Here is a 25,075-nt window from a genome sequence, read left to right as displayed (position 1 = left end):
AAACAGGACGTTTAGATTGGATATAAGGAAGAAATTCTTTACTGTAAGGGTGGTGAGGCACTGGAATGGGTTGCTGGGGGAAGCTGTGAATGCTCCATCCCTGGCAGTGTCCAAGGCCAGGACAGAGCCTTGGGTGGCATGGTTTAGTGTGAGGTGTCCCTACCCATGGCAGAGGGGTTGGAACTAGATGATCTTAAGGTCCTTTCCAACACTAACTATTCTATGATTCTGTGATAACAACATAAATCACACAGAAAGAGCTTGTTGGAATAGTTGGCTATGTCAGGGGTATAGCTAGAATTCTGCTTCCCAGCATAACTCGTGAAGTTTGGTAGCAGGAATTAGAGGGGAAAATACAGGTGAGTGGTGCCCAGCACACCTCCAGTTCCTGGTGTTCCTCAAGACAGTGCAAATCTGAAGACTGGGTCAAAGCAAGTCAAAGAGATGACTTTGTGCTAGTGACTGCGATTGTATTTATAAAGCTTGTACAACAGTGTCAAGCAAGGGCAATATGTTAACAATGGCAAAAGCAGTTCTCAGCAATTCAGTGCAGTTTTAAGTCACTGCTAGCAAAATGCACTTCCAGTGCACATGGCTGCATTCACACCAGAAAGACTTCACTAGTACAACACAGCAGTACCCCAAGCATTCCCAGAACAGGGATAACAAATACTGTGTAATTACCACTGCCATTTGGATCAGGCTTTCTCTCTGGTTTAGCTCCCTTCATGACACAGATACTCTCCATTACGAGCTTAACAGGACCAGGTGGATTCTGCATGGATTTTACAAGAGAGATGTCTGAAGGATTCAGAGTATCAAGAGCTGAAAGTGCTGCCTCCAAAGCTGGCATGGCCTCAGCAAGGTCTCCTTCACATTCATCCTGTTAAGATACAGGGCAGAAGCCTGTAGACCTTTATACAATACCAGGTTTGCAAACTGATTAACCCACTACAGCACAGCCTCAAGAGAACCTTATCTGCTTCTAAGTACCTAATAAAAACACTGTTCGCAACACTGTTTCTTGGAGAGAAAACAAGATTTGTCTGCACAGTTTAAAGAAAGAAGGTTTGTAGAGAAATTAGTTACTTCCATAAGCTGAAATGATAGCTGAAAAAGCCATACAAGCTTTCAAGATCAAAATCTCTCTGCTCTGAGAAGGAAAATTAAAATACAAGTTAGATACAGTTGTTCTTGGTTAGATCTGTGCTGATCAGGTAAATATATATATAATGTGTAGCTTAAATTCTTAACCATGCAGTCAGATGTCAATAATTATCTAGCTTCTCTATTACTGACATTTTCAACGAGTTACAAAAAATACTGAGGAGTCCTGCAGCTTCCCACAGGAAATTCTGTGCTACAGGCAAATGGCTATGGCAATATCTCTTAGGTTATGCCTAATAGGGTTCCATGCAGCACTATGCCAAATTATCTCAGCTAACTCTAAATGAATTGTCTTTGCACCTGAAACAGTTTAATGTCATTGCTCAATCTGTTGAGAAGGAGATTGTGTTAGTACAGAAATAAGAACTATAGTTTTTGGAATGTGAACTAGAAAGGGAAGCTATGCAGTACTGTGAGATACAGTCATAGTCCAAACAGCCAAAATTTATGTTGTTTATATGAGGATCACGTCATTCATCATCTCTTGCAACTTTGTTACTTTAAGAGCTTGGATCATTCCATTAACACATCATCACAACTCCCACTTACTTGGAAAGACTTGGAACCAGGCTTGAACCCTTGTACACTACCTTAATAGCTTTAGCAGCAGCTGCTGCTTCATTAGCCTCTTTTTCATCTGCTGACACTAGTTCCTTTTTTGCATCTACTTCAATTGTTTCCTTTTCAATATGGATCATCATTTTGTCTGTTTCTTCAGAAGTTTTAATCAGTTCAGGCTGAAGGGCAGAGAGTTCTTTCTGCATCTCTGCAACCTGATGAACAGAACAGGAAATCAAGAGGAAAACCTGTGTAAACACTGCATGAATTTCACATCTTGATGTCTTAGAAAGAAAGATCAGAAGACACTATATTCATACAATCTAAAAAGGGACATTTGCTTTAATAATTATTAAAATAGTTCTCCAGCCTATTTTTACTAAGAGCTGTTTCATTTAACAGAATAGGTATTTTTAAAGGATTCTTTTTTTTTATCATCCATGCAATACTCTTGCTTTTTTATCATCCACTTGATTTCAATAATGAGAAATAAACTATTAATTGTTATTTTTTTCATCACAGTTTCAGTTTAAGGAACCCCAAATAATCCTTTATTGTACAGGTGGAAAACTGTTTGGATATACCAAAAGAAACTTGTGAGGAAACTGAGAATTAGTGACAATAACAACTGTAAACTGAATGTCCTTCATCTAGCAAGTATCTGGAAGCCCCTTTGCATCTTGGAAAGACCAATCCCTGGATCACATGGGTTCAATAAGGGGGTTATTTACCCAGAACCCTGCTAGGAATCTACTCAGGAATTAATGTTTATTATTGCCTTACAACATTCTTTAACTTCCCCTTTATTTTGAAAGGGTACTAGGATGCCGAGTCATGGATTCCCCATATAAAGTTTCAAGAAAATAATAAAATTTGTAAAGTTTATTCCTTCAACATTTGATGAGTGACATCAATTTCATTTAGCTTTCTATTAAGTGCTATAATCCAAACTTACATATCATATTTTTTTAAAATGACTAAACCGTAATCTAATTTTTCCTGCTGGCTTTCTATAGAAAATGATCAATAGCATCACGACTATGGTGAATATGGAATTTGATGGTTTATTTTTATGTTTTAAAGAGCTTATACAGACCCGCATACTAAAGTATGCACATGGCACACATTCAGTGTTTTCATCTGAAACTTACTTGTAAGGCTGCAAAGTCAAGTTTTTCAAGTCCTATAAGATAACGAGTTCTCATCGTGTCAACTTCTCGCCTTTTGCTATTCAGCAGAGTCTTAAAGGTAAGAATCAGTTCTAGGTATGAAGTTGGTGTCACATAGTTGTGTCTTTGCAGTGTAGCATAATAGCTGACGGAGAGCTCTCCCACACTTTCTTGGAAATATTTGCACATTGACACAACCCTAGAGAAAGTTTTTCCACATTACTATAAAAATACAACCTGTCTTCATGTTAATTACGAGGAAATTATGCTAAACTTATCAAATTATATTAGTGCTAGTGAAGGCAGAATTTAGAAGTTTTTTACCCATTATAAGAAATATTTTACACTCATTTTCAAGAGTGGCCTGATTTTCAGAAATATGAAATACACTTATCTAGGTCTCTTTGACTTGCACTGAAATCACAGAATTGGCTTTGCTTTGTCCATTTATAAGGACAGCTTCCTGATCAACTATGTTGGGGGTGCAAGAGGAAGGGGAATAAATATTTGCTTTTTATGTTTCCTGACAGATAAACTCATACTCTTTTCTAATATCATCTTCCAGTTCAACATCCTCTAAAAACTTGTTAGCAACCATTTCCAAAGCATCTGTAGGCCAGGTTTGGAACCAGTCGATGGTGCAGCAGTTTATCAGTGAAGGGAACATTCGTAATCGATTCCGAAATGCATCTCCAACAGGATTCATGGCTAAAAAAAAAAAGCACCCCACATGATTGTTACCTAAGTTTGTTTGCAGTTAGGAAGCAGAAAAACCTAAGCCTAATAAAAAAAACACTCTGAGAAATAACTCACTGTATACAGACCTAAGACAATATGCAAATTTTTCTTCACCCTTTCAATAAAGAAATTGTACATAGCAAGGGGAATGGTTTCGATTTTCCTGTTCTCCATCCTTGCTGCAGCTTGCATTTTCTCAACAATTTCAGCTTTCTCATCTGCTGCAAAGATATTAGGCACATCACCGGAATTTAAAAGCATGTTGATATCTTCTACAAAGGCTTCATCCTTTATCTGATTATCAGAGAACAAAAAGGACACATTCTTGTTACTAACACCTGCTTTCAGCATCACTCGTTTAACATCATCTTTCCATTCACTGACTCCATAGGACTTTGTAATTTCAATTTGAAAGAGTTCAAAGGAATTCATGAAGGTGGCCAACTTGGTAGCACTTTGTCGACCACTCCCACCAACGCCCACCAACAACAGATGTCCATTATCCTGTTTCAATACTCTGCATATCCTTGAGATATGTTCAATAGCAAACTTGAACATAACTAAGGACATAGGTGCTTTGCTGATATTGTTGTATTCCTCAAGGTAGTATTCCATCACAGTTGTCAGTTGCTCTAAGTCTGTGATTTCATCGTACACTTTTACATCAGTGTCCAGGTCTGAATAGTCTCCAAAGAACAGGCTGCGAATATTATCATCAGAGACATTTTCAGTGGGTGAGAGGTGGCTCAGTATCTAAGGAAAAGACAAGAATCAACAGATAATTCAAACTATTAGAGAATTATTTTCCTTAAAGTCATAATAATTCTTGTCTACATAGTAGTATTACTGTGGGAAACACTGCTTTCCAGCTATTCTTGTTATTACCTTAGTTTGGGGAAAAGAATCCAAAACCAAACAAAAATAACCCTTCACAACCCACATGCAAAAAAACACTTAAATGGGGAATATGCTGTAGGTTGACATGCAAGTTTCCACATATGCATACTTCACAGAGACATTTCTGCTGTCAAATACAGGGCAAGTTCCCAAAAGGCTTCTCAGAAAAGCCACTACTCCTACTGTAGTAGTAGTACTGCTCACACAATATTATGGATATCACAGATAAAAACTGTGTTAGACTTTTATTCCAGATAGTCCTCTGTACCAACACAGAATCCTTTTGAATTTATGAATCATTCTGGTATGAAGTAACTTATATTAACTTGACTGAGACTATGATAATACTCCATACTGAAGATAAGACCATCCAGACTTTTTAAATGCAGTGATTGAAATAATTCAAAATGTGTCCCATACTAACGTAATCTCAATGTCTAAGCATTTCTGAAAATGCATCAGTTTCATTTTCATCCCAGCACATTACCCATAAATACCTTATTAAAGTCCTGCTTGAAGCTGTTTGTTGTTGTCTCTTGTACCATTTGAAAGAATACTTTCCTGTCCTTGTCATCAACTAAGCGATCATAGAAAACTCGGTAGACCTCATGAATCCAAAGTCTGATCAGTTTATCTCCATCCTGAAAATGAAAATACAAGAAAATCAGTAAATACGGCTCAGGCAGGATTTGTTTAACACCAAAAGGGTAGAAATGTCCATCTGGACTCTGCTCTATCTTGTACTAAACCCAGTGGGAATCTTTCAATTCTAAGCCATTCAGCACATGGCCCAGCATCTGCTAACTTAACTGGATTCCTCACCTAGTTACCATCTTTTCCAACCTGCCAATACAAACTGGGATTCTTACGTCAAAGCTTTTTTCTCACTGTATCAAATCTCCCCAGCCTCCCAACATAAAGTGAGGAATAAATCTGTCAAAGATACAGCTTATGGGCTCTAACCCTAACTCTGCTTGAAACTATTGCTGGTTAAGATTTCCCCTGAATAGCCTGTAGCCATTTTCTTGTTTCTGCACCAAAAATATTCCCTCAACAGAAATGAAACTTTCAAAACTCCTTTATCCTCACATTTTAGTGAAAATTGATGAAAAAATTAGGATGAAAATCAAATATGTGTATCAGTATTCATTTGTTGTTTGTGACAACAAGCTGTCCAGTTGTAACAGCTGTAACAGTTACTTTTCTCCTTAGTAGCTGGTTCAGTGCTGCATTTTCTGCTTTAGTCTGAGAACAAATCTGATAACACACTGATGTTTTAGTTGTTGCTCAGTAATGCTTACCCCAAACAAGGACTTTTCAGTCTCTCAGGCTCTGCCAGTGAGGAGGGGCACGGGAAGCCAGGAGGAAGCAGAGACAGGACACCTGACCAAAACTAGCCAGAGGGGTATTCCATACCACAGCACGTCATACCCAGTATATGAACTGGGGGGGCAGTCACCCAGAAGGGCTAGATCACCGCTTTGGTCAGGCTGGGTATCAGTGAGTGGTGAGCAATTGTATTGAGCATCACTTGTGTTTATTGAGGTTTTTTTCCCTTCCCTTTTTAGTTTTATATTATCCACCCTGGTTACTTCCATTATTATTATTATTAGTTGTAGTAGTAGTTTTATATTATATTTTAGTTACTGGACTGTTCTTATCTCAACCCATGGGGTTTACATTCTTTTGATTCTCCTTCCCATCCTCCTGGACAGGGGGAGAAAAGGGGGAGAGTGAGCAAGTGGCTGCATGGTTCTCAGTTACTGTCTGGGCTTAAACCATGACACAGGCAAACTCGGGGCAAAATTATTCAGTTATGCTCAGTGATGAGCTTGACATTTTTAAAACAGAAATACTGAGTCTTTTCCCACCACAGTTGTTTCTTTTGCATATTTAGTTTGCAAGTTCAAGAGATGGGACTGCCTGTCTTGATGTACAGGCCTTAACAGATGGGATTAGGACCTCTGGGCCCAACTATAATACATGCAAAGAATATTAACAAAAATGTCACCTGTCTCCTCCAGAGACAGACAAAATACATAGCAAGGTATTTGGTAACTATCCTGATTTAAAACCTTGTAAATGTACTGAAATCACAGTTCATGTATTTTGAGATATTTACTTGCTGATATTATACAAATAATTTACTCTTTCTACTGCTCTTTCTTACAGTAATATAATAAAATGACAACTTACTTGCAAATGAGTGTGTGGACAGAGCAGCACTCCTTTAATAACCCTGGAAAAATCCCGTAGATTAAAGACATAGTGGGATTTTGAGGGAGTTGGGAGAAAACTATCAACTGCCATTTTATAAATCACCATTGTCGCTTGAACCATCATCTTACCCAGCCTGAAGAAGGAAAAGAGATACAATTTTAACTTCTGCAGATAAATTGCAGGAGAAAAGATTTCCAAGGTGTTAAAGGAAATACGTCACATTACCTCAGAAACACAGGTTCAAAGCCTTTGCTGAAGTGCCAATCAGCAACTGCATTAAAAATCTTGGTTAATATTTCATCATCAAAAGAACAGATAGATACAATATTCAAGTGCCGTGTGAAGCGTCCTGTAATACATACAAAAACAGGCAGAAAGATTTAGGAAAGCCCAAACACTTTTCTAGGATTGATTGCCACTCAAACAACATCTGAATCTGGCTCAAGCTCCATGATTTTGTTTCTGGCAAATTTCTATTCCAACAGTGATGCAGAAGAAATATAAACTGATTTATATTTCATACCTATATTTCACTTAGAGTAAATATTTTTAATATGAAAAACATGAATCTCCATTACAACAAGTCCACTATTACCCAAATTTAAATTTCAGCTTCCATTAGCCCTGTTGATTATGATACAACACAGTAAAACTTTACAAAATCAAGTATCTTGTTACTGAGTTTCATGTAAAAAGAAGTATAAGTTTATACACTAGCAAATTTAACAAATTTAGCTACATCAAAATAGTTATTTTAATAAAGCCTCCTCAGAGCACATACAGTTATACCTGTCTTAGTGTTTATATTAAGCAAAGTACCATGAAGTGCCTTATAATGGTGTAAGCGGTAGCTACATTAGGGTTATACAGATGTAACTTTCATTGGAAAATATAACCTCCCTTATGGTGATATGACAGGAATCATGGACTTGCAAGCAACATGCTTGTAAGTAAATGCAGGCAGCCTATTCCAGCAGCAGGAGATACAATTTCAGAAGGGAAATGCCATAAAGATTTGGCAAGAAGATGTATTCCCTCCCTTTTCCAAAGAATAGAAAATGGAGAAAGTGTCTGATTCTCTAATTTTAGAATTATTTTAATCATTCACAGTTCATAATAAACATGAAAAACGTTGTTTCTAATATTGATTAAACTCATCCACAAAAGGTACAGATCTGACCTTGAGAATACAGACTTCTATTTGGAATGACACAGCCAAAGAATATCTCTGTAGGCTTACAAGTAATAGACAAATGTAGCAGTTTGTATGTAGATAAAAGTTAGCATTTGCAGTTGTTACCTAACTGCAGTCAGTTAGATAACTATTTGCCATATTAACGTATTTCTTACCTGCAATATCATTCCTGCCTCCTCCAGGTGGACCCATAGCTGAAACCAGCAGCGTATCTACGATATTAATCTTGGATGTATCTTTCTTATCATAGAAGTAACCATGATCAATCCATTGTCTGAGAAGCTCAATAGGTGGCTGGGCTCCATACACTTCCTTTGCAGGCATGTTTAAGTCATCTACGGAGAGCGCAGACATTGAATAAAAAAATCCCTCAATGTTTTGGAATCAGAAACTTTCTTTCAAAGCCAAGAAGAAAACAATAACTGAACTAGAGGTAGAAAAAGTTTGTGTCTTGCTATTCTTGCTTTCCATTAAACTAATCATACATCATACTTCACAGCCATACTTAGGCTGTGGGATGATGGTTTAACTTAGTGCGGTTAGCCATTCTATTTCATGCCACACTGCAACACTAACATAGCTAGAAAGCTTTCAGCAGGGGGCAGTGCTAATCCTTCTTTGGATGCCTGAAAAAAAACCAAAGAGCACTAGAGCAATCCAAAATTACTAGTCTCAGTGAATCACTACCTTTGCCTTAAGCCAGAATTAGAATTAGATAAAAACCCTGAAAAAACTGTCTTACCCACAAATATTACAGCTGTTTTCCCCAAAGGGGGTCCAAAGAATCCTTTTCTTCTTCTGTCCAACTTGGACATAATCATATCATGAGTTTGGTTAGCAGAGGTTCTTGCAGAGAAGGTGATGAAGTTTGGCACGTATTTTTCCTTTGGAAGTTGTAGTAGAAAACTGTTTGTTATAGCTGTCTTTCCAGTGCCAGTAGGACCCACAAAAAGCAAAGGAACATTATGCTCAACATATGTTTTAAGAAAAAACATCTGTCTGGCAGTTTCAATTGTTGGAATGATCAGCTCTGATACCTGTTACACAAGAAAGTAAAATAGCACATGGAAACCAAACATCCAATACCTTAATCAACATGAATATTTGCAAGCATCTGCAGGAAGCCTGCAGTGCAAATGCACTTTTTTAAAATTGTTTTCTCTGAAAACCTGGGCCATAACAAGGTTCTGGTAGACAGTATGGCCCCACTTTTTGTTCAGTGTTTATACAGTAAATAGCACAATTAGTATTATCTATGTTATGGTTCATTGACTGCATGAAGCTCAGAAAGAGAACTGCAGAGTTAAGTATGGTTTAATTCTGATCCCCTACTGTGCAAGGAGAAAGGAACAGTGCTATGGAAAAATTTTCTCTTCTTCATCCACCACTTACCCAGAAAAGATTTTAGACAGCAGAATTAAATGCAATCTTACATCTCTCATGCATGTAATAGACAAGACAGTTGCAACTACAATGTAATGAAAAGCTGAGCAACATCGCTTAAGTTACCCTGAAATTCCATCCTCAGAATAGAAGTGCATAGGTGTCTGCTGTGCTACACTTCAGTTCACAGTTATCACCAGAATGTGAGTACACCTATTCTGAAATGGAGGGAATCCAGGACTCTCAGTACTGCTCTCCATCTAAAGTCTCTTTCCTTGCTTTCTCTGATCTAAATAATCATAGAATCATAGAATAGTTAGGGTTGGAAAGGACCTTAAGATCATCAAGTTCCAATCCCCCTGCCATGGGCAGGGACACCTCACACTAAACCATGTCACCCAAGGCTCTGTCCTGGCCTTGGACACTGCCAGGGATGGAGCATTCACAACTTCCCTGGGCAACCCATTCCAGTGCCTCACCACCCTTACAGTAAAGAACTTCTTCCTTATATCCAACCTAAACTTCCCCTGTTTAAGTTTTAACCCATTACCCCTTGTCCTATCACTACAGTCCCTAATGAATAGTCCCTCTCCAGCATCCCTATAGGCCGCCTTCAGATACTGGAAGGCTGCTATGAGGTCTCCATGCAGCCTTCTCTTCTCCAGGCTGAACAGCCCCAACTTTCTCAGCTTATCTTCATATGGGAGGTGCTCCAGTCCCCTGATCATCCTCGTGGCCCTCCTCTGGACTTGTTCCAACAGTTCCATGTCCTTTTTATGTTGAGGACACCAGAACTGCACACAATACTCCAAGTGAGGTCTCAGGAGAGCAGAGTAGAGGGGCATTAGTCAGATAATTATTTTCTATAATGAAAAATATCAGTGAGAACCTTAGCCCCTGGGGGAATAACTTGCTCTTCTTTTGTGATGTAGTCAGTCCACATGTTCCAGTGCCCACTGCCATGCTTGTGAAAATAGAAGTCATAAACACTTCCTGTTGATTGAAAAACACAGCACAGGAAAACCCAATGATTAAAAGAATAAAAATAAACTTCAACCATTTTAGTGTGAGACATCCAACACTGTGAGATAATAAAGGCTTTCCAGTATACAAGATACCCACCCCCTCACCATTATCATCACCAAATTATTTTAGGTCAGATTCAGCTACATTATTTGAGTACAGCATGAGGCATATGCTACTCCTGGTTAAAAGAGCCAGGAAACAACATCCAACTGTGCAGACCAAGTCTTGGCAGATGATGGCTCCACTGCAGACTTAACATCTGCCAGGCACTCTATTCTCCCTTGAAGTTGTGAGTTTTCTTACAGCTTTATAAAAGGCCAGGCAAGTACAGTTATCCAGAAGCACCTTTTTCTGGGAAGATATTGTTTCTGGTAATCTTCACACTATTAGGGCGTGGGTTTTCATCATTCATTCCCATTAGCAAGTTGCGGTAAAACACATCAAATTTCTTCCTGCTGTCAGCATCGATGATCCCACCAATTGTCCAAACCAAAGCAAAAAGGAAAAGCCCCTGCAGCCACAGCATGATTTGCTGAGCAGACATGCTTGGCTTCTCAGCTTCCTCAGATTGGCTTATTTCATCTAAAACAGATATTTTGAAATTTAGTGAAATGGCAGGAATAACTACAAATCCCAATTCAATATGCATTTCTGCAAAAGTATTCTGAGACAAAGTCAGAGCATTGTCCTCACTGGAACAAAGCCAATGTACAGAGTGAAAATGCCTCTGCAAAATACTGTTTACAAATGAAAATAATTGAGAAAAAAAAATATTCACAAAGGGTCCTAATAAAAGGTTCTTTTCTTCAGATGCTAGCAAGAAGCAAGTAGAATATACAAAATAGACTCACAAGATCATGCTCAGTTTTGTAATTACACCAGTGTCCAAATGTGAAAACTCTTATGCTAGGCAAAGAACTATTATTAACACTGATCAGTGAGATCACCAAGTGCATTGTATGATCCCAACAGTAAGGAATTCCTTTGACATATCCTTGTATCTGACAAACTACATCTTGGCATGGGACACAGCAGGAAAAAAAGAAATTAATAAAAAGAATAAGGCTTATAGTACTTACCAAGCAGACAAGTATAGAGTCTCATCAAGCTGTAACTCAGATGAACAGAAGACATCTGTACAATGGCTTTGCAATTAAAGCGAATGAACTCTAAACAGGGATCGACTAGCCACATAAACATGTCATTGACCTACCAGGAGATAAACAAATGGCTTTGAAATAATGCAGAAGTTGCCACATTTCCCACTATCCCTCAGTTCTCTCTCAATAAAACATAAGGCATCAGAAACTCTTTAAGTTGGCAGAGGGGAGGTAAGGAAAGGACCTGTGCAAGGTAGTAATTAAGTGATCATAAAGTCACACTGTCATTATCTGATGGCGAAAACAAGTTGCTTCTAGTCAGAGAAGTTTTCAGCAGCAATTCTGTCACCCAGTTACTAACCCAGACAGCACAGCAGACTAGGGAGGCCACTGCTTTGCTCAGGCAATGAGAAAATCATTCCAACAAAATCAAAGAAAAGGGCTTAAACTTCCCTTAAAAAACACAGGAACCAGCACAGACACTGTGCCACAGTATAAATTCTAGAAAGCTGGAACTCGCTGGTACTGGTGGGAGCGCCATAGCATGCGTGTAGATACCAACCATGGCTCATGGTATCTGCTCCATGAATGCAAACAGGAAAACAAGAAAGGAATCATGACCTAGCCTTTTCCCAGGGAAAGAAGATGCTCTAAAGGGTAAAGCTGTCTGCTGGTTAAGGAGTAATTATTTTGCTTTGATGAACTAAGAAAATTGTCAATGAAGAGCTCTTCTAGTCTTGGTACTTCTTTATAATTTAGTTCTAATTTCCTGCAAAAACTCAAAGGGTGTTTTGTCAAATCACAGAAATCAAAGTTTTCTCCAGCTCAAATCCTATTGTGGACAATTCTTATTCTGATTATTTTACTAGATTTTAATGCCCCAAAAAAAGAGAATTTTATTAAATTAAAAGCTGATTCTCACCAACACCTACTTTTATTTGCATCTACACTGAAGATACACTACAATACACAACACAGAGTTCTCATTCATGCAAGAAATCCAGTACACGAAAGACTATTTACCAAAGATTCATAAGGTGACTAAGGCTTTGAAAATCAAGCTAATAACAACAACAATTTTTTTTTAGCTAAACTCTAAATGCCTTAGAAGAAGGATGAGTTCAAAACATTTTGAATCTTCCAGTTTTTCCCACATTGCTTTTCTAATACTCACAGTATCTCCAGCTCTTAGGCACTTTCCTTGTGACATTTGACATTCATCACTACAAAATAACTTACAACAGCCTCTAGGAGACCTGGGACCCTTGAAATCATGGAGGTTCTTCAAAGAGTTTTGATTCTGCATGGCTGCGTTCAAGTGGGCAAACTGTGAACATCACCTTAAAGTTAATCTTAATTAGATCTGTGCAAAAAAATCAAGTCTCGCACCAGCTCTCGGTGTTCTTCCTGTAGGTTTGGAGGCAGTGTATTCATGTAGGAATCCTTCAGTGGCTTCCAACCTAATTCTTGCAGGTCCATATAGATCATACCACACCTGGGAAGAACAAACAGCTATGGTACAGGAATATATGTGCAAGGTGGGACAGCTGAAGTTTGAATTCTTTCACATTACCTGCTGACAGTTGCTGGAGATGCCTCCTCTAAGTCAGCTGGCTCAAAGATTAAACTCATTTTTGAATTCATCTGAATTATTTCACCACTCATTAAGCATAGCTAGAAGAAGAGCATCACATAAACATGATCTAGTGATGTCAGTGCTGATCATCCAGCCAAAGCAATGCTTGTCAAAATCACTGAACATTCAATTTAGTGTCACTCCTCACGCACTCATTTGCATTCTTACAGCACAGGACATTTTCTAACCTTGTCTCAGCTTTTCCATGTGTTACTGTAATGGCTTTCAGAGACATGGAGAACAATGCTCTAACTTTAAATAACTCTGCAAGGAAAAGCAGTTATGACCTGAAGCTTTTTTTTTTATTATTAATTTATTCACTAAGTAATTTAAGCAAGTTCAGTAAGTAACAGCTTAATCATCTACTAAACCCACTCATATAATTGGGGGAAAAAATCAATGTTTTTAAGCACATTAACCTTTCCTGAGCCTCACACCTCCTTTGACTAACATGGTAACAATATTCCTGCTCCTAAAATAAAGTATGCATATTCAAGAATGAGCTTATTGGCAAAAATCAGGCTACCTTTTTATTATCATCCAGCACAGTGTTCATGTTCTCTATCCAAACTGCATCCACCGGGCCATCAAAAATAATCCACTTCCGATCATCTGTGGTAGAAGTTGCTTGCTGCCTGAAGGTATTTGCAAGAACTCCATCGCTCCACTCATGGCTTACAGGATCAAAACTGCCATACAACTGTCCCATAGTAATTGCTTTGGGATTAATAACCTTGTATTCAACAGCAAACTCATCCATGGATTTTGCTGTGTAAAAGGACAAATAGATGATCTTGAATATTTGTCAGATTAGTTTCATTCAACAACCAAGTACAGAATAAAATCCCTGAGGATCCTACTTTAGCTGCCCAAGGCAAAAAAGCCCCAGACATTTGGCAGCTAGACAGCTGTAAATAAGAAATTCTGTTACTTGTGCAAGGAATTTACAAAGTCCCACATGCAAAAGTACATGAAAAAAAAAAAAAAAGCAGAGGAGAATAGATTTTATATGTTTACGGGAGCCACTTACAATCTCCCTAAAAGGGCTAGGGTTTTTTCAAGACTTATGCACAAATACAGTGCTTAAAAAATTCATAAAAGATTAAACACACTAATATGTGCAGAAATACTACTGTATTTCTGCAGATAATGTAAATGCATTATGCATTTAAATGAATTTATTTCTGTAAATGCAGAAAAAAATCATTTCAGACAAATATATAAGACAAAAATAGTTCAATGATTAGAAAATTCCCAGTTGAGATAGCAGAATATAGGACAATTAACAATCTGGACATATTTCTGCAAAGGAAAAACATTAGTCATAGAATCAACTTCATTTAGGGAGAAGCTTGTCACTGAACAATGTTACCTGAACACAAATCACCAAGGGCTCCAGCTAGCACTTTGTACGCAGAGGTCTTGCTGCTCATAGCATCTCCAACGATCATAAAACCATGGCGCACCAGCATCATTTCATATATCTGCATCAATGGCAAGGAAAACCAATGATTAACAATGAAGATAACACAAAGGGATTGAAACTACAGTTCTGAGGATCTGTCACACGGTTGGTCCCACAGAGGCTGACTTTGGACTGCAAGAGTCACCCCATAAGATATTCCCAGAACTCAAGTCAAAGCCTCAAAGAGAAGAACACCTTCAAGTAGAAACAGACCTGTAAGAAGAACCCCTAAGAAGATTTTTTTTAAATCTCAGGTTAAGGCTGATATTTTCTGGTTTACCTTAAGCTGCTAACCAGTTAATACTACCCTTATTTAAATGAAAGATAAAGCATGCTTTACAAAGCAGCATAAGACAAGTCTGAACATAAGTCATAAAGTCTGAACTGCTGCTGGAGGGGTCCTTCATAATCCTGCCCCAGGCCACAGGCTTTTGCCCCAGCCATCACACTATTACTAGGCTACACAAATCACAGAAAAAAACAACAAAAACCCCAGCAACCTCTCCCCCCTCAACAACATTAAGCATTCTTTGAAACATCACCAACACCCACAACCAATGGGAAACAACAGAGCTGGAGGTGAAGCATAGCCAAGAGTGATAAATATCACCCCTTTCAAGACTTCTCAAGGAGATTGTGAATAGAAGCAGGAATACAGCCTGACTCCCAGCCCAGAGTTATGTTCACTAAACTACACTGCAACAGATTCAGTTTAATTTTCAATCCTGAACCACAAGACCTACAATGTGGCTGCACATGCTAGCTTCCTCACAGGCTGGCTGAATTAAAAGATTGCTATGAGCAAAGCAGGCTTTTAATCCATGATGCTTTACTCAGTAAAATAAGCTGTCTGTAATATTTTATTAATTGATTATGGAAAGTGACATAGACAGTGAATGAAGAGTGTTTCTGCTCTCATACTTTTCTTCCCCAGAATTATGTGAAAATAAACCTGTATAATTTTTCCAATAAACCATGGAACTGGTTGAAGATTCATTTTTATTATATTTTCAGTTACTGCCTTGATAAACAGGTCATAGTCTGGTGTAGGAAGAACCACTCCAGGAAACAGGTCAGATATGATGCCCTATTAAGGAAAGGCAGAACAGAACACTATTTAAACACAGGTTTCAAAAAGTGAAAATTCCAAAAGAACAGAAATCTACACATAAAACTATTCATAAAGATAACAGGACTTTAAGTGGAAAAGTCCTCAGCTGTACAAAACTAAATTGTAAGCAAACTGTACCCGTGAAAGTATTCTGTACGCATGAGACAGAAATAAGTGCTGGCACTTTTCATACACACAAGGAAGCTCAACTTGCTGCAGATTTACCCCAAGTAGTATTACAGCAACGGATGTGAAAGTGGTGGAAAGAATCTCAGTGATGAAATAGAAGAGTTTGTGTTCTGAAATTTCAGAACAATGACTCTGTGTGTGCTTGTACCCTACCTTTTAGACCTTTACTAACTGATTGCTTTGCAGTTTAACATAGTCTTTATTTTCTGTTAAAGCAGTATGCAAACAGAAATGTCATCATTTTCAATCAGACTTCAAATTTCTAGTTGACCTTAATTTAGTTGTCTACATCTCTTTTGCAGCACAAAGCCAGAACCCAAACTTCAAATAATGGTTTCCACAAATGAAATAGTACAAAGTGACTTCTTCAAAATATCTTACTTAACAATTTTATGGAATAACTTAAAAAAGCCCCATTGAAACTTTGTTTTTCAAAATAACAGAACCAAAGAGTGCATCCAGACCAGTGGACTGAAATAACTCTATACTAATACGGCAGCATCTAGATCAAACTGTTCTAAATTAAGAAAATGACCTGTTTCTCTAGGTTCTTTTAATGGACTTCATCATTACAACTCTTAAAACACCCCAGCCTGAGAGCTTACCTGAAACAATGGTACATCCTGTGCCAAGAATTTGGCTAAGTTAACATCCATCAAAGCCCGAAGTAACAATACGCTTTCATTTTCATTTGGGTATTTCAATTTTAAGTTTCCTGCTGCTGTCAGGACAGATTTAACAGCACGCATTCCATAATCATAGTGATGCTGAGATGACAGCTGCTCAGAGCACAGACGGTAAGTGGCAACAATTTTCTGGGCAAGACTGTGGATATTAAAATACCACATGTAGAGTGAAAATATCTCACCATGGAAAGAAAATAATAAAATAAGTACCTATATACACAAAGTAATAGCAGTGATTATCAGACATATCAGCTGTTAAGATGGCCCAAAACACCTAAGAAGTAAAACTGAAGATTATGCTATGCCAGACAATGTGTGTGCCATTTAGGAATTCTGGTTGATACTATGATATGTTTTCCAAATGGTCCTATGTAGAGGTGCATATCCATCAGCTTGAAGCGGTAAATGAGAATTGATGATCAAGCAGGAGATTAAAAAATAGTTTCTGGAAAAACAGAACAGGGACAGCCTTCCAGAATTACATGCCTCAAACACACTTAAATGCCTTACAGAGGAATGAGGTATACCAGACTTAACTGAGGTGAAAAATTCAGCATGCCTTACCTCCGAGAGTCCAGAAATCCCATTGAATAAAGTGAAATTTCTCCAATCAAAGCATAATCTGGAACCATCATGGCAACCATTCGGAACAGTGCCTGTAAGAAAAAAAACTATGATATAAGCTAACACTATGGAACATGGTCATAACTTGTGCCTGTTTTTTAATAGTATCTCTCTGTAAATTTGTGAACTAGAATTCAGGAATCATCTGAAAACTATGAGATTGCATTGAATGCTAGTCTAGCCTATTCTACCCTAGTCTAGCCTATTCCAATCTTAACAGGTTCAAGAGGTCTCTGCTAAGGACTGCAGGAACATGTGTTTAGAATGCCACAATCCTAAAGAACTATTAATAGAGGAAGAGGAAGGTGTCATTCATCTCACTTCCATAACAGACAAACTAGCACATGGTATGGTTAGCATCTTGTCAAAGGACATAGAAAAAATTGTGGAAAAGCTAGGAAAAGAGCTGGAACCATATCGGTTTCTCTGCAATGTCTCAGCAACTTGCAAAGTTTTAATAAATTTAAATTGGGATTTGGACCACCAAGCCATTTTAAAACGGGAAAATTTCTACTTAGAGAAAGCACAGTTAAAGCTGTGAACTGGTATCAATATGATTAGACTAAGACCTTTCACTTGTGCATTTTGTGCAATCCTAAACACTATTAAAGCTTAGCAAAAAGCACAGCAGAATGCACTTGAATGGATTATCAGTTATGTTGGTTTCAGCTGTGTCCCCTCCTAGCTTCTTATGCACTCTCAGCCTACTCATTGGTGGGTGGTATGAGAAGCAGAAAAGGCTTTGACTCTGTGTAAGCACTGCTCAGGAATAATGATAACACCCCTGAATTATCAAGACTGCTCCCAGCACAAATCTAAAACATAGCCCTATGCTAGCTACTATGAAGATAATTAACCATCACATCTAAAACCAGCACATCAGTGTGTTTTTTGAATGATGTATCCCTTTTCTTATTACAATAAACCAGAAGTTGCAAATTCTGTATAATTTCTACAAGAAATCAGGATTCCAGATTTACCTTCAGATTATCAGGCAGCTCTGCCCGTCCAGCATACCCAGGATTCATCGTGATAAACACAGCACATGTTGGATTAAGAGAGATCTCTGTCCCTTCAAAGATGAATGTTTTGAGTTTGCGAATAATAGCTTGCTGGATGCTAAGTATTTGTTGGGCAACTACAGATAATACTTCAACCTAATACAGACAGAAGAGATGGGAAAAATAAGACGCTTGGAGACAATATTTTTGTTTATATATATTGATGGCTATAATTGCATTCCTTCAGGTGAAAATAACTCTTTGCCTTCTAACTGAGCCTAAATATTAGCTGCCTATTGAAGTGACTCTCTGAAAGTTAGTGCCATCAGTTCCTACTCTACCAATTTAGACAGATCAACAGAGGCTTCTAAAAGACCCCAGAGGGAAATAACCATGTGTCTGATGTAGACATCTAAGTTAGGTGGACAGGAGCTCCCCCTGGAGGCCTCCAAAAGCACTTTCCTTTCACCTCATGACAATTTAGCCACTGCAGAAAAGACGGACTCTGCGCCCAAAAGTAAGGGTAAATGTAAAGAGTGGGTCAGGCAGTCTAGTGTAGATCCTCAGCGCTTTAAAGTATCAAGGTAACAGAATATTGGAAAATGAGAATGCCAATACTTGAATTCATTAAAAAACAAGTTACAGCAGACAAATGGAGAAATTAAAGTGTTAATGATACTAAAACACACAAACTAGATCTTCACGGAATTTTCACATATACTAGCATTTACTTAAATCTAACTCCATCAGAATAACAGCAAAACATATTCAAAGAAAAAAATCAAACCCCCAAAAACACCCCCCTCCACAAAAACAAACAAAAAAAACAAAAAAAAAACCCAGAGTAAGATTGATGAGGGGATTAGCTGTGGCTGGTTACACAGCTAGTTAACCAGGTCACTCAGTGATCACAGGAATCCCTCCACTGGGATTTGCCTGTCTGTGCTGAACATAGATAAATACATCCCCACAACCGTGGTTTGGTTTCTCAAGAAGAGAAGGACAGATCTTTCTCTACAAATGAGTGTCACATACAAAAGAGGTAACTGCACAGAAACATTTTTTTTTTCAGCTAAAATAACCCAGAACACAAGACTTCAGAAACACAGCACAGGTAGGCATGTGCTCCTACAGCAGGCAGCTGAGCATCTATTTCTGTGTCAATGATTATTGAAACAAAGTGGTTACACCACAACTAAAAGGTAGAAAATTAGCAATAATGCTGTCATGTCTAAATCTGAAACTTGTGTCTTAAATTAAAGCTTTATAATTTTATTTGGCTGTGTTAAAATATTACCTCAATTCTGTTGAACTCATCAAAGCAGGCCCATGCACCAGACTGTGCCAGCCCCTTAAAGAACTTGCCCATTGCCTTGTAATCAAGACCATCGGAGCAATTGAAGACCACACACTACAGAAAAAGAAATACACATAGAACATCTGTCAGTATTAACACAAAGTCCACTATAAAATTCTTAGCATCTAAAATGGGAAGGAATTATTGCTGCTAGTTTTGGATTACAACACTAGGATGCATATAGAAATGGTCCTAAACATGTGCTTCTTACCAACTATTTCTGCAAAAAATGAAAAAAAATCATGGAATCATTTAGGTTGGAAACAAACTTAAAAGCTCATTGAGTTGGACATAAACTAATATGTACAGAACAAGCAGTACTTGCTTAAGGATGGCATTTTAAGAAATACCTACATATCCAAACATAAACAACACAAGAAGTTCGTATTTTGGTACCTGCTTAGCTAGGGCTTTTGCTAGATCTTTTGTTGTTTCTGTTTTGCCAGTCCCAGCAGGTCCTTCTGGGGCACCACCAAGACTTAATTTCAAGGCACTCATTAATGTCCTACATAAACAAGAACACGGGCATTAGAAATAGTAATCTTTAATGACAGACTGTTTCTGAAGAGATGGATAAGTATTTTCCTATACAGCTTCCCCTGGAAATCATTTACTTGTTCCCTACTGACGTTGCAGCTCGCCCTAAAAAAACAGTATTGTCTTGTAACTGATTCCCAATTGTGGAAGCTTACATTCACCCACTTGGCCTACAAGGAATGTCAAGGTTTTGTATTACCTGAATCCACCTTGGTTGAGGATAAAGCTTAATTACACAAGCAAACACACAGTGCCATAAGCAAAAAGGCAGAGTTCTCAAAATCACACATTTTCATCAAGCAGCACTCTTCAAGACAAGAACTTGAAGCTGGCTTTATAAATGAAATCAGTCTCTAGAAATGGCAGAGAAAGCACAAAGGTTGCTTCAGAAACCTGGGAATCACTAGGCTCTCCAAGTGATTTTCATACTAAAATGAGATCTCTATTAACACTGGAGTGATTATTTTACAAAAGCCTCATTCAAAGGCTTTGCCAGCAAAAGCAGCTGCTAAATTGTGCTCAATGGAGTCTACTTGCTCACTGCTTGCACTGAAACTACATCTGGCACAAATAACTGCACAGTCCTAGTTTAGATTGAGCTAATCCTAATGACAACAATCCCAGTTTACAGCTAATGCACCAGCCATGTGGCTCTTCAGCACTACTGTGAACGCCAAAAGACCAAGCATTTGCCAGCATACGCACTAACATTGGCACTTTACTACAAGTGCCTTGTACACAATGGTGAGTTCACAGCTCAGAGCTCCAGTAAAATCTTTCCATCTTCAGCATATGTTTACCTGGTTATATTATAAAGCAAGTTCTTTAAACTTCAGACCTAAAATTACCTGTCTCCAGGGCTCACCAGAAGTGAAATACCAAATGCCTTCAAATATTTCAACCTTGGAAGATGAAGCATTTACATTTCAAACTCTCACAAGCAAGTGGAGAACAGGAAGCTAACTGCATTCACACATCTTTAAAGGGCTCTCTAATTGCCTCATTTCTTTTACAGGCAGGCATACCCTACCTGTATGTCTTATTTCAAATAAAATAATTGACCACTGCTACTGTAGAATTCTTTACAATTCCAGTATCATGATCTGACAACTGTTTTCAGAAGCACATTCTTGGACACGACAGACTCTCACTCTTTAAACAATGACATGGGGTAAAAACCTATACATTGTAAATATTTTACCATATTTGGGCAAAGAAGATACGTAAGTTTTGCCTCCAAAACCTACAGGAAAATCTTAGCTGCTGGGGTGCCTACAATTATTAACTATAACAAATGAAAGTAAATACAGATAAGCCCCCCAAATGAAAACATTATTCACAGAGAACATGACTTTACCTATAACATCGATCTGTTAGGGGGGTTATAACCAGACGCTGACAATTGCCCAGATACTCATAACCATATCTGGCTTCTGTTGTAATCATTCGCACTATTACATCCTTCTCTTCCCAGTAGTATCTCAGCTGAGAAATCCACTGGAAGTCATTCAGATCTGTGATTCTGTCTTCAACCAATTTTGCAACCACATCACGAGCTGAAGAGTAAGAGACATTATTTCAAAAACTATAAACACTTCTGTTAGTTTACTTAAAACAACATATAAGTTGTTTTATATGCTATATAGCTTATAGCTATGTAAGCGTAAATTAACATTTAAAGTAGTAGGCTGGCTTTCATGTTAGGAAAGAGTCTGCATCTGTTTAGTGCAGAGAATCAGCTTAATTTGTCCTAGACTCCAGTACCTGTTCTAAGCAGACAGCAGATAGTTGTGCAGGACAGAACAGCGTGCATTTGCCCACAGACACTGTAAAAACAGTGTAAATGTTGTTTCAAGTTAGAGAAAGCATTTTAGCTGCCTCTTTCAAATAGTTCACCCAAATAACGATAGCGGCACTGCCCAGATGTAACAGAAGGACCAGCAACTGCACATTTACCATGCACATCAATAACAATCAGAGCTCCAAGTGTCAGCCGGGCTCCACTGGACAGCTGTCCTCTCACTAACTCAACAATGTCCCCAATTTGTTGATTGCTCTTCTCCAAGAAATCCTGTCACAGAAACAGAACACAGGCATTAAGGTAATGCTGTAGCTAGCAGTTCCTAAGCTCCTGGAGAAACAGGCAGACAGGAAGCTCGCAAAGTTCAACAGAAGTCCTCTCTCTGGGAAGGAATAACCTCATGTGCCAGTACATGCTGGTGGCCAAGTAGCTGGAAAGCAGTAATGAAGAACGGGACCTGGGTGCTGGTGGACATGAAGGTGAACGTAAGTGTGCCCTAGAGGTTAAGAAAAGCAACAGCATCCTTGGCTGAATTAGGAATAACACTACCAACAGGTCAAAGGAGGTGATAATCCCTTCCCTCTAGTCAGCATTGCTGACACCACATCTGGAGTGCTCTTCCAGTTTTCAGATCTCCCATAGAAGACAGGTTTAAGCATACGAGAGCAAGTCCATTAGCAACCAGGTTTAGTCTGCCCTGCCCTAAACAAGGGTTGGACTACATGATGTCAACAGATCCCTTATGTCCTGTGATTCACTGTTCTGTGCTTCTTTCTCATTTTTCTTAAGCTATGGATTGTTCAGGATATTTTCTTTGAAAGTAATACATATTTTCAGTTCTGATGGGGTATGCGGAATAAGATCTTCAACTGGTATTAAATCATAGAATCATAAGGGTTGGAAAGGACCTTAAGATCATCTAGTTCCAACCCCCTGCCGTGGGCAGGGACACCCTACGCTAAATCGTATCACCCAAGGCCTCGTCCAACCTGGCCTTGAACACTGCCAGGGATGGAGCATTCACAACCACCCTGGGCAACCTATTCCAGTGCCTCACCACCGGAATAACAAAGGGAAGTTAGGATCCAGGTATAAGTAATCAGTAAGATAATCAGTAAGGATCCAGAAACAAAGAGCTAATATTAAAATGTTAAATATTAAAATTTGATGTAAAGTTTATTAAATTTTTTCTATTTCCACATTTAGAAAGAAGCCCAAACACTGTTGACAGAATTAATTCCCAAATAAATTCTCATCCACCTAGCTCCATAAGGATCAGACATAAGCCTACCAAATTAGTAAGAAATTATTTCTATGACTTGAGCATGCATCTGATTAGCCTCAATGAAGTGATACTTAAAACCATTGTGATGACAGAGACACTACAAACACACAAGAGCACATAACAGACTTGGCTGCTGCACCTTTATCACCAGGAGAACCTAACAATAACCAGGCAAATAACTGGGCCATTCTGTCAGAAGCTTTCCAGGAAGCTTCACACGTGAAGACAAAAGTTACAAATCCAAATACATAGCGTTTAACAACAGTCTATCCCTTTTTGTTTGGTACTTTAATTTACATCAGTATTACTTTTAAATAAAGTAATACTATTCCCTTCAGTGGGAATTCTGATACACATCAAAGTAAATGAGAACAAGCTCCCACTAAGACACAAGAAAAAATGAAACACAAAATTAAGCACACTATATGAGTAAATTGCAATACGGTGTGAGTGAGGATCTTCTTTCCTAGAAGGCGTTTTTATTAATTAGTCAGATTTTAGTGCTTAGAAATATAAAGGTAGAAGAAAATCTTACTGGTAAAGTTCCTTTCCTTATAGCCTCAGACACTTCTTCTGTCCAGAAAATGGATGAAACACAAATAACCACCTGTCCAGGCCACTGAAGTACCCATGTTTTTCGAGGAACCTTAAACAAAAAGACTCGTGCCAGACATAGGAAGTTGTATAAACACAGCAGACTACAGGCACTGATAACAATTACTTGTCAAAATGTCTCATGCTGTAAATAGATGAGAATCAACATGGAAAGCTTTAATAGCTTTTATTCAAGAAGTTCAGAGTTAAAACATCACACTGATACTCCTGAACAAGGATAGCTGATTTCTGCTTAGCTTCAAATGAGTTTCCCTGGCTAAGAATTTCAGCAACCTGTTCACATACAGTTGTTTGTGAGATCTATTTTATTCTCTAATTCAGGAACAATTACCTCGATATATCCTCCTATGCCATTTTCAATAACTTGTCTTACACTGGCCAGCATCATTTCCTCTACTTGCAAAAGCCATTTTTCTACCATGCCCTTCAAAAAAAGAAAACCAGTCAAGAGTCAATACACATTTCCTGATTATATTCCTCTTGAAAGACATTTTCTTTGAAATATGCTTAAATATGCTTTCTACTGATCTGGGTGTGGTATATAGGAGGAAAAAAGGTTGAAATTTCCCAAATTCTGAAAGGCAGTACTGCAGTTTAACACTGTCTGAAGACAGGCATATCAAGTTAACTAAAGACAATCCAGTTTAAGAAATAACTGGATATGTTTCATATAAACACACACAGAAATGCAGATTACAGATTGCATGGTCAGTCAAGCTTGGTCATTTTAACCCAGGGCATTTTTCCTCCAGGTTTTATTCCTGGAGGGTTAAGAGAAAAAGGGTATCTTTTAACTCACAACATGCCCCACTTTTCATCTCAATGATGAAAGAGCAATTCAGCTCCATACCTTCACACTGAGAATAGCAGAAAAAAGATGGAACTGAGATACTTTTCAAAACTTACAATGCTGCTATTTCTACCCAGATCCCTTTTGAACTAATGCTCTGATCCTTCACTGCCAGCCATCATTTCCCTCATTTTTCTGTGTTTCAGCTATGCTGTGCAATGTTAGATATATATGTATATAGAGAGCTTGGATTATACACATGTGTGTATATACATCTTTATTTATCTATCTATTTACATCTTAAAAGTAGTAGGTGTATAAAGCTGCAGGAAAGTGCCTAGAGGAATTTACCACAAACTTGGTATGTCTTCTCCTTTTTCTAGCAAATCCTTTTTGTTCTAGAATACCAGTCTGCACTCTCACTTTCTAAACACCTTTCATGATCTGAAGTCTTCTAAACTTCATTCACCAAAAACATACACTTTAAGCAAAGTATTAATTTAATATCCTATAGTAAAAGATGTA

At 38.1% G+C, this 25,075-nt stretch overlaps 1 protein-coding gene across 2 annotated transcripts in view; it reads right to left on the bottom strand.

Annotated features, from left to right (window-relative positions):
* The window catches only part of DNAH3 (dynein axonemal heavy chain 3), a 69,511-nt gene that overhangs the window by 12,396 nt on the left and 32,040 nt on the right, over positions 1-25,075 (bottom strand). For both annotated transcript variants that reach the window (XM_062634490.1, XM_062634496.1), the window contains 27 exons: positions 24,092-24,184; positions 23,681-23,791; positions 22,016-22,130; positions 21,417-21,615; positions 19,919-20,027; positions 19,463-19,576; positions 18,145-18,321; positions 17,105-17,196; positions 16,460-16,679; positions 15,507-15,641; positions 14,462-14,573; positions 13,616-13,857; positions 13,027-13,127; positions 12,843-12,948; positions 11,433-11,562; positions 10,699-10,935; positions 10,217-10,320; positions 8,687-8,981; positions 8,100-8,279; positions 6,975-7,098; positions 6,726-6,882; positions 5,027-5,170; positions 3,719-4,385; positions 3,437-3,602; positions 2,877-3,093; positions 1,758-1,940; positions 685-883 (listed from right to left, as the gene is read on the bottom strand). In XM_062634490.1, the coding sequence (XP_062490474.1) occupies positions 685-883; positions 1,758-1,940; positions 2,877-3,093; positions 3,437-3,602; positions 3,719-4,385; positions 5,027-5,170; positions 6,726-6,882; positions 6,975-7,098; positions 8,100-8,279; positions 8,687-8,981; positions 10,217-10,320; positions 10,699-10,935; positions 11,433-11,562; positions 12,843-12,948; positions 13,027-13,127; positions 13,616-13,857; positions 14,462-14,573; positions 15,507-15,641; positions 16,460-16,679; positions 17,105-17,196; positions 18,145-18,321; positions 19,463-19,576; positions 19,919-20,027; positions 21,417-21,615; positions 22,016-22,130; positions 23,681-23,791; positions 24,092-24,184 (4,729 nt within the window). The remainder of the gene's footprint in view (positions 1-684; positions 884-1,757; positions 1,941-2,876; positions 3,094-3,436; positions 3,603-3,718; positions 4,386-5,026; positions 5,171-6,725; positions 6,883-6,974; positions 7,099-8,099; positions 8,280-8,686; positions 8,982-10,216; positions 10,321-10,698; positions 10,936-11,432; positions 11,563-12,842; positions 12,949-13,026; positions 13,128-13,615; positions 13,858-14,461; positions 14,574-15,506; positions 15,642-16,459; positions 16,680-17,104; positions 17,197-18,144; positions 18,322-19,462; positions 19,577-19,918; positions 20,028-21,416; positions 21,616-22,015; positions 22,131-23,680; positions 23,792-24,091; positions 24,185-25,075) is intronic.

The sequence above is a fragment of the Pezoporus occidentalis genome, unplaced genomic scaffold, assembly GCF_034315485.1.
Source record: "Pezoporus occidentalis ecotype Australia unplaced genomic scaffold, CSIRO_AGI_Poc_V1 ctg113, whole genome shotgun sequence".
NCBI classification, from domain to species: Eukaryota; Metazoa; Chordata; class Aves; order Psittaciformes; family Psittacidae; genus Pezoporus; species Pezoporus occidentalis.
This window is presented reverse-complemented; position numbering and strand designations above follow the sequence as displayed.